Genomic DNA, 9,661 nt, shown 5'->3' with positions numbered 1-9,661 from the left:
GTGCCCAAACAAATCGAGAACTTGAAATTATCGATCCACATTGTGTGTATTGTGTTTCTTGTACCCTTCTTGGCCCCGTTCGACTTACCCTCATAGTCGGTTTGCTTGGCTTGTTTTTTTCAGCCAGAATAATGTTTTTCTCTTACAACAATTCAGTTAGAACAGTGTTTTCAGTTAGTTTCAGCCAAGATTTAGCAAGCCGAACAGGCCCTTATCGAGAACTTTGTGATTGTGACCGTGATTAGGCCACTAGGATACCTCGCTTGTCCCTGTCTCAAGCGACTAGGTCCTGTTCATTTCGCTAAAAAGTCAGACAGAAAAGTCTTATTTGTTTAAGAAAAAACACTGGCTGATAAGTCAAGCAAACAAACACCTGGCCATACTCCTCTCTGTCGGCTGTCGCATCAGTGGACGGCCGGCCCTGAAGGCCTCAACGTGCCACCGTTCGCGTTGTCCTAATTACTCGTACTTGTTACTCCATGTCCATGTACTTAAAGGATGAGCTACTGTCACGGTGACACACCGACATCTATCGAGACTCGAGAGTACAGCAGACGGCAGGTGGCCATGCAGCAGATGAGGGGAACAAAGATTCAGCTGAAAGAAGGACCGGCTAGAGTCATGAGCAGTGACTGGGCCAAAATAATTCACGCGTGGGAGGCCTTTGTGAAAGGGGATTTATTAGTTGGGCTCATGGGGCCTCGACTCTTGTCAGTTCAGCCAATTTTCTTGTCCCAGATCGAGTAGAGCCCTGATATTTCTGACTTTAGAGCAGAGAATTTTTAGGCTGTTCAATTTTTTTTTTTTGGTGAACTCTGGAGCGGCCGGGGCCCCTACGGCTTTTCATTCATGTTACACAAATTCTGGCCCTCGAGTTCCAACTCTGAAATTGGAGCTGAAGGCCTTCACTTCTGAGACAGATTATCAAATCTAATAACATGTCGCAGCGCATATATGGCCACTTATTTTTCAAGTCCAGTTTGTAACTTGTAAGGCCTGAATTTGCGAATAATAAATTGATTTAATTCCACATTTCGCACGCAGTGACACGGTTACACTCTCTTAAACAGGCCAAGCAGGCCGTTGCTGACAACATTTTGACGGAAATGCCGTAGACATGAATTACGACGTCCAAAAACTTGCTCGATCACAGCGGCGCAGGGCGGGCGACGACACTATTATGCCCACTCTCTGTGTGTCTATCTAGCTACTGGTGAGTGGTGATTCTCCTCCTGGGCGAGCATTCACGAGAGGCTGCAGAGCCTTGACGACGATCGTCATGTTGGGCCTGAAATCGGCCTCGTACTGGACGCACAGCGCCGCCACCGCCGCGAGCTGCAGATCGAGAGGAGCACCTCAGAACAGGATCACAATTCACAAGGGAAATGCTAGCGCAGAGGAAATGGGGAAATGCCGTGCGTGTTCAAACTTCAACGGCGGCGTACCTTGGCCACGGCTTTCGGCGGGTAGTCGTCCTTGAGCTTGGGATCCACGCACTGCTTCACTTTGTCCTCGCTCAGTCTCGGAGTGGCCTGGACATGCCAGAAATTTGTTGATTAATTAGGCGACTGAATTCAGGCAGAGATGCTGCATACGCAGTGAGATGTGAGGTTGGCATCTCGACCGGGTCGGCCATGGAGGAAAAGAATGGAGAGGAAGGAACCTACCCAGGTGACCAGGCTCTGCTGCCCCTTGGGCATGGTGTGATCCACGGGCTTCCTCCCTGTCAAGAGCTCAAGGAGCACGACGCCGAAGCTGTACACGTCGCTCTTCTGCGTCAGCTGCCCCGTCATCGCGTACCTGGTCAATCGACAATGCAAACGCACGTTGAGGAAGAGTCGTGTCGTGTCGAGAATCCAACGGAGACACTAGTGGTGGCGCGCCATGCGTGCGTGCGTGCTTACTCGGGCGCGTGGTAGCCGAACGTGCCGAGCACCTTGGTGGAGTGCAGGCGCGCGGCGGAGTCGGGGGACTGGTTGGTGAGGTTGAAGTCGCCGATCTTGGCGTCGTGGCCGTCGAAGACCAGAACGTTGCTGGAGCGCACGTCGCGGTGCACGATCGACGGCCGCGCCTTCTCGTGCAGGTACTCCAGGCCTCTCGCCGCCCCGTACGCGATCCGCGCGCGCTGGCTCCACGTCAGCACGGGCCCGGGCTCCGCGCCCTGCACCCCCTTCTTCCCTGCGATGCGATGCATGCAACCGATGGTCATGCGACGCCGTCATGGACTGATGGTGAGGCTCTGCTTTGCACCGTACCATGGAGTATGTCGTAGAGGGAGCCCATGGTGGCGAACTGGTAGAGCACGATCCGGTTGTTGAGCTCCAGGCAGTAGCCCAGCAGCTGGGTGAAGTGCTCGCACTTGAGCCGGGACACCACGGACAGCTGCAGATTGCATTGCAGTTGCAGTCACCGATCGAGAGGAGGCATCAACGCGTTAGTTTGGGCTATTCAGCCACGCGTAAATGGGGGAAGAAAGGCATGCTTTTCGTGTCACCTGTTCGCAGAATTCGGCCTCTGACTGGCCGGAGGAGCTGCCGTTGTCGAACATCTTGACCGCCACGGTCTCCCCGGTGGCGAGCTTGGCGCGGTAGACGCGGCCGTAGGAGCCTTCCCCGACCAGCGCCCTGTCCCCGAAGTTGCCCGTGAGCCGGTTCAGCTCCGACAGCGCCACGGCCGGGACGTCGATGGGCAGCACCTTGGCCGCAGACGCGGCGCCGCTTCTCGGCATGTTCGGCCCTCTCGGCTGTGCTGCACTCACATCATCATTGCAATGTAATGCGCACGGTGAGCTAGCTAGCGATAGCGAGCCATGGCGCCAGCAACAGCAAGACCCAAACGAGGAGAAAGGGAGAGGGAAGAACCTGGTGCTCTCGGCGGCGTCGCGGCCGGGTTGGCGGCCGCCAGCGGGGCGGCGTGGGGCTCGTCCTCCGCGCCGCTGCAGCACCACATCCTGAAACCCCCCGTGTGCCGGGCCGGCCTGAAAACCTCAGATCCAAGGGCAAGCAGCAATGCAACCACGGTCGCTCGATCCGCGGTTCTGTACGTGCAAATATTGCAATTTGTTCGCAAAGCCGGCCGGCAAGCTTTGGACTAACCGATCTTTATATGGCAAGAGGGAGACGACGGACGAAAGGTGCGGAAGAGAATGGTAGCTAGCTGCTGTCCAACTGGGTAGTTGGGAGGGGAGGAGGAGGAGGAAGACGACGGACGACGCGATTCCCCGGCCGGCGGCCGGCCGCGCGTTGCAATGATTGTTGGCCTACGCGGCTGAGCCTGAAATGAGGAGTTGCTGGCATGTTGGCCCTGTAAGCCCTGTAGGCCGCATCGCAACCTTGTTTTCTTCACTTCTTTTTCCTATCCTCGCTTTCTCATCGAACCTGAGTACAGACCCCGTGGACGCCAAGCGTGCGTTCTTGTACAGGAGTAACAGGACACACATGTGTCATGTCATTTGCAACTGCATGCTAGCGACGAGTCAGCCTGTACCTCACCTCCTGTCCTGCCAGACAAACGCAAACGCGACAGCAATTCAGCCGGAACAATGTTTTTCAGCCAAGTTTTAGACCAGCAAAAGAGGCCAGATTGTTTAGTTGATCTACTTTACCACTTGGACTCACAATGATATATCCTGGAGACAGATTTTTACAAGCACTTTCGCTAGAAAACGAACGGGCGCTTCAGTCATCGACCGGTTGGTACGGTGATAGAAGGTATGCATGAATTGATGCGTACGTATACGGCCAACTGAAAACCGGTGGTCAGAGGTCAGAGTCAAGGCCGGTAGCCCACGTTCCCGCCGCAGCTTCGCTCCTGGTCCGACGTGCTCCCATGCTACCCCCACGTCGTTAACCGCAACGCCTTGACCATGCTAATGCTAATTGCCTGGAGTAGCACTAGCACGCAAATAGAGTCGGGTCTGTCTTCCGGTGAGAAACCAGCGTCACATTAGTCAACTTAACAATACAATGCATATTGCAGCGTTAAACAGCAATCAGTCGACCTTAGCAACGTAGTTCAGGGTGTGGGGAGCGCACCGTGCATGGACAGGGCCCCCGTTGGGCCCGCTGCTTAGCCGTTCCTGACCCAACTCCAGGGAATTGGTTAGTTTTGGGGACATGCTGCCCGGGTGCCCGTCGATTGGGAGTCCGAGATCTCTGTCTGGGAGTTGCAATTGTATGTTTCAGATGTTTTATCTGTTTTGGACGTATGATGCATTCAAGTATTTTATGTTGCACGTATTTTATGTTTTTGGAGAGTCAGAGGGCGCCGCCGAGTGGGCGTGGAGACATCCGGGCGGTCCTCACCTGTGGTCAGGCGGCGTGGGAGACATGGTGCAGGGAAACGGGTTAGCGTGCGGGCGTCTGGACGCGGGCGAACTACACTGCGCATTCTTGGGAGGAATAGGTGGGGTGTCAGGACTCAGAACGGGGGTGAGGGTTTTCTGTCCGTTGCTCTCTCCCTAGAAAGACATGGTCCGGTTGCTGCTGCGGCATGAGGACAACAGGGATTACCGTGCTGGGAGCTTGCCTGAGACTTGACTGTCCTGGAAGGAGTCTGTATCTGCTAATGTGTTACTACTGCCATGCCAATTAACCTGCATGTTTCATCAGCTTCACTCATCTTTCCGGAGTGGAACCAGAACAAACAAGACGGCAGGCAAATATGCGTGTCCGATACAGAGACAATCAGACAACCAACTGAACCAACCAAAACCACGGTCAACTCACAACGTGACATCAGAGAATGCCGGGGCGCCTTTGTATGTACAGAAGGTAAGTCATGTCCCAAGCCCTGTTTGTGTTCAACCAGCACATTGATGCATACATGAGTCAAAACATGACCGCATATATCTGGGAAAAAAGACGGCAATCAAATTAAATCCTTGATAGTAGAGTAGAGGCATGTGAAAAGTGAGATGTCTATATATTCAGCAATATATACAGAAAGTGGAAGTACGAATGTAAAATCAACTTGGTACAGTACAATGAGAAATATAAGCTTCGCAGCTAGAGTGAACGTGGGAAACATATATACAGATTTTTGAATGAAGTTAATAAGTGTCCAAGGAAACATGGCGCGCAGTCCAGTTCCTGACCTTCACAACTCAAGCTGCCTTCTTGCCCTTGTATTTGCCAGCACAGATGACATATACAATCAGGTTCAGAAAACTGAGGCCAGCAAGGAGCCAGAAGAAGTAATCAAGATGCCCTTCGTTCAAGTTGTCAGGAATCCATCCAGGGTTACCTCCCCTTGTAGTAAAGTACGCGACCATTGTCAAAATGAACGTGCTGAGATAGTTCCCACCCGCAGTAGTGAGAAGATTAAGTGCGCTGCAGAGGCTCCTCATGGCGTCTGGTGACTGGTCATAAAAGAACTCTAGCGCTCCAATGAATGTGAAAATCTCCGATAGACCAATCAGGAAATACTGAGGGATTTGCCAGAATATGCTCAGTGGGACTGGGACATTCTGATCCACCAAGTGTGCTTCCCTGGCAACTGCTAGCCGCTTGATTTCGAGGACTGCAGCGACTGACATAGCTATGATGGAAATTACCAGGCCAATGCCCATCCTCTGCAACTCTGTAAAGCCCCTCTCGTTGCCAGTGAATCTCCTGGCTATTGGAACCACGATGTAATCGTACATCGGGACACATATGATGACACTTAGGGTGTCAAAAGTAGATAATGAAGCTGGAGGAATCTTGAAAGAACCCAAGGATGGGTCAAGCACCATCCCTTGTTCCACGAACATTGTCGACATCTGAGCATATACAGCAGAAAACACTATTGTTGTTGCCCAGACAGGGAACATTCTTACTAGTATCTTCAGTTCTTCCACCTGGGTCACAGTGCATATCCGCCATGGGTTGTTGAAGTCAGCCGTTTTCACATCAACTTCGGTAACTGTAGCAGCCTTGTCTAAACATCTGAGTAAAAAATCGGTTCAAATATGTTGGCTCTAAGCTTCCACACAATATGGGAAAGAAGGCGATCAGCTATCCCAAAACAAGTCATAAATATTCATTCATCTATTAGGCAAAATAACAGAGAGAAAAAAGGAGTATGTGTGCTTAGAAGTTGCAATTTAGTATATATAAACATAAATCCTGAAAAGCAAAAATCAGGAACTGATGTGGAACTAAGTAAAAGAACTATTTTCAGAAGTAACCAATTAAAATTTTGTTCTTGATTATGGTTCTCTGCTAGGTTATACTATAAATATATTATTTCTATATAGTTCATAACCACTAATGGTAAGTAATTCCTCCAAAACTATACACTCCATGCACTAATTTTATATGCTGTGAGCATGCACTGAATGGCTACTCTCTGATGCACTAAACATATGTGTTGCAAGTATGTACCGAATGGCATACCATACCAGGCTCATATGACTAGGTGGATCAAGAGACATCCAATTATAAGTAAGCAGAGAGGACATCAAAATCATTTTGCCGTTCCCATCAGTATATGAGGTCTATTTCTGCATGAGGTTGATTTTTCTCCAAGAGTAACTTTCTGCTTTGTTTATTTACATTCGAGGACAGATGTGTTGAAAAACAAATAATACCGAATTGGGAAGTTGATCAATCACAAAGGTATAATGTGCTGATTTAATGAAAGAATCTGAACACTGAAGTATTTCTAATTGAGTGTCTGATTCAAGAACAGAGTATGAGAAAGCTATCTGTCAGGCCTAATGCCTTCTTTATTTCTCAACAAATTCCTGTTCATGGGCAGACAGCGGACGCTTTCCTATGCAAAGAACTTTGTTCCGTACAAGCGTCATAGCGACATCAACTACTATTCTTTACTAAGGAATAATTATTCGCAGTTTCTGAAGTATGACGATCAATCATATTATTATCTTTATCTCATACAGCTTCACAATCTATCTCAGTTCGTAGTTGCTTTTACTATCATCTCATAAGATGGCATACCTGAGTTCATCTGTGTGCTCTATTTGCCGACTCCCCTCAATTGTTGATACCCCATTAGGTAGCTCATACAAGAGAGTGTTGTCCTCTGGGATAGGCACATTCCACTTGCGCAAAGAGGCAACAATCACCTGGCATACTCGTGTAATAGGACTACCTCCTGGTTTTTGGAACCTGTAAAGTGATGTGCCAGAGAAGAAGCTTATGATTGCCAGCCCCATGAATACAGTCGGAATGCCAAAGCCCAGTCCCCATCCTACATTGTCTTGCACCCAAACCAGAAAGCTGCTTGATATGAGAGCACCAATGTTTATTGAAAAATAGAACCAATTAAAGAAAGAACCCTTCTGAATCCGCTCAGCTGGATCTGTATCATCAAATTGATCCGCTCCAAAGGATGAGACGCACGGCTTAATTCCACCAGTACCCAGGGCAATCAGATAAAGGCCAAGAAAAAAGACAGTATACTGAAAAGGGCTTGCTGGTGGGCAAAAGGATCCTTCACAGGATGGAGGCATGAGCATAGGAACTGATGCTGAAAGAGTCAGTATTGACATCCCCTATAAAATTAAAAGATGATGTCAAGTTAAATAATAACAAACTAACAGGGCTGTTCCAGGATTAGTTGAATGTAGAACTATGTGTATGGGCTAAACATGAATTAAGCAAAAGCCCGTAGTCTACCACAAGGAACTTTTTTTTTAGATTTACTGCAAAGAACTTGAGGGCCTATTCATTAGTCAAAAAAGGAACAAATTACTCGCATGTCTCTTTACAACAGTGTTACCATGGCACTTCAGAGCAAAGATGACTTACGATGAAGTATACTGTGGAGAATGTTGCAATTGTCCAATACCTCCCCCAGTATGCATCAGCCAGGATTGCTCCAATAAGTGGAGTCAAGTAGCAAGTTCCCTGCCATGTAGTCACATTGCTGGCAGCAGAGGCATTTCCAGCATGTAGATTTTTTGTCAAGTAAGTGACAAGGTTCGTGGAGATGCCATAATAGGCCAGTCGTTCACAGCATTCATTACCTAGGTTAACCTTAATAGTTAGTTGCAGGTTATGGGCGATTAAATTGGAAGAACACACTTAATGAATTTACTCTGGACAATACCTAATATGAATGGACATGCCTTCCATCTACCAGTTCTTTCCTTGACTACAGGATTTCCAGAAAAGTCGACCGATCCATCTCCAGTATATACTACTTGGTTGGATTCCTGCAGCCAAGATTATGTTATTACTCTGTTAAACAAATAGCACAAGTACAAACAGACGAGAGCACTTTGATAATGTATGCAAATCATAATACATTGATGCACAGGCTTTACTTTCAACACCAATGTGCAAAAGGAAGCAACTACGGCAATATGCTGGTACTAGCAATATGCCCATCAGCTTAGGATCAACAAAAATGAAATGCCCTGGAACACAGGGTGCTTTTCAACACGACCATGAGTTGAAAGAACCAATGAGACAAATTGTTTAGGCTCAGCTATGTATAGTAAGCAATCTATCCAAAATAAAGTGAGCAAAAAGAGTAAAAGCTTCTAATTAACACTGCAATTGCCAATTGCAACCCCAAATTGTACTCATGACCCCATGTCCATTATATATAATAACGCACAAGAGTTAGAATTATGCCTAAGTCATCCAACCAAAGTAACAACTACTGAAATTCTACTTAGTGGAGGTCCCAAGCTATCGTACTAAATCAATCAGGTTGTTGAGCTTAAAAAGTCCTCTATAAATCCGGTGCACCAAGGCGTGAGTTTTCCTAAAATAGGCTACCAAATCTGACCGGCACATCCAAGAAATCTAAACACAAGTACACAGAGCCTCTGTAAGTAAGGAGGAAAGGCCAACTGGAGGGAGAGTTGAAGTGGTCGAGTGAACTAACCTCCGGAGCGAGGAGCCCTTCCTCCAGCGCGACCGCCTCCGCGCGCTCGGCGCCGGCCATGGACCGATCCCGGCGACGACGCGGTAGGGGCAGCGAACCCTAAGAACACGCCTGATCGGAGCAAGACGGGTTTATTCTGTTTTTGGCGAGGAAGCAACAACGGCCGGTCCAACTCCAAGGTGGAATCGCGGGAGTGGTATTTATGGAAGTCGACTGGAGTAGCTTGTAGATCTGGGTACGTTTCAGGGGCGGAACGAGTGAAGGATACGGCACCGGCGCCCCGCTGCTTTGCTGTTCCTGTTCCTTTCCCGGTGGTCTGTTGAGTTTGGGCTCTGCCTCCTCGGGGGCTAGGGTTGGTGCCGGAATTGGAGTCGGGGTGCGGGGTAGTTGGCGTTGGAGAAGAGGAGGGCAACTATGCGTTGGCGTGGGGCGAAGAGGACTGTAGGAGACGGCCAGACTGCCAGATAACAGTTGATTTTTTGTTGTAAAAAAAACAGTCGATTTTTTTTAAAAAAATTAAATAAATTTATAAAAAAGACTTTATAGTTTATTTATAAAAAATAAATTTATATAAAAATATGTTGTGTATATTTATAAAAAATAAAAAGTGGAGCTACGATCCCCTAGGCTTCAGATTCAGACTCCGAATCGAGACCAAACTGCAGATGATCGTAATTGTGCTTTTACTCATGCATACTCTTCTTTACCAGGTTCTGTTGGGAGGTCAGCAGAGCCTCCGGATTTTTTTCCCTCACTGTTTGTTACTACGCTACATGTGACACCTTTTGTATCTGGGCCATGTTTAGTTACACCAAAATCC

At 48.3% G+C, this 9,661-nt stretch overlaps 1 protein-coding gene across 1 annotated transcript; it reads right to left on the bottom strand.

The window, feature by feature from the left end:
• Positions 1-1,033: 1,033 nt before the first annotated feature.
• LOC136552048 (protein NRT1/ PTR FAMILY 8.3-like) lies at positions 1,034-9,262 on the bottom strand. Its single transcript, XM_066543625.1, has 12 exons — positions 8,842-9,262; positions 8,056-8,161; positions 7,755-7,972; positions 6,942-7,498; positions 5,133-5,927; positions 2,862-2,953; positions 2,495-2,748; positions 2,256-2,382; positions 1,905-2,178; positions 1,668-1,800; positions 1,446-1,532; positions 1,034-1,335 (listed from the first exon to the last, which is right to left on the bottom strand). The coding sequence occupies exons 1-12, from the start codon at positions 8,899-8,901 to the stop codon at positions 1,204-1,206; spliced, it is 2,835 nt and encodes a 944-aa protein (XP_066399722.1). The 5' UTR covers positions 8,902-9,262; the 3' UTR covers positions 1,034-1,203.
• Between the last annotated feature and the right edge of the window lie 399 nt (positions 9,263-9,661).

Source organism: Miscanthus floridulus, chromosome 1 (genome assembly GCF_019320115.1).
Source record: "Miscanthus floridulus cultivar M001 chromosome 1, ASM1932011v1, whole genome shotgun sequence".
NCBI classification, from domain to species: domain Eukaryota; kingdom Viridiplantae; phylum Streptophyta; class Magnoliopsida; order Poales; family Poaceae; genus Miscanthus; species Miscanthus floridulus.
This window is presented reverse-complemented; position numbering and strand designations above follow the sequence as displayed.

What these genes read in the sequence shown, in the direction of transcription:
- LOC136552048 (XM_066543625.1), bottom strand. Translation starts at nt 8,901, where the DNA reads ATGGCCGGCGCCGAGCGCGCGGAGGCGGTCGCGCTGGAGGAAGGGCTC. An exon ending in GAGCACACAGATGAACTCAG is followed by an intron (nt 5,928 to 6,941) that starts GTATGCCATCTT and finishes TTTTTTACTCAG; the next exon opens with ATGTTTAGACAAGGCTGCTA. An exon ending in CCTCTACGACATACTCCATG is followed by an intron (nt 2,179 to 2,255) that starts GTACGGTGCAAA and finishes ATCGCATCGCAG; the next exon opens with GGAAGAAGGGGGTGCAGGGC.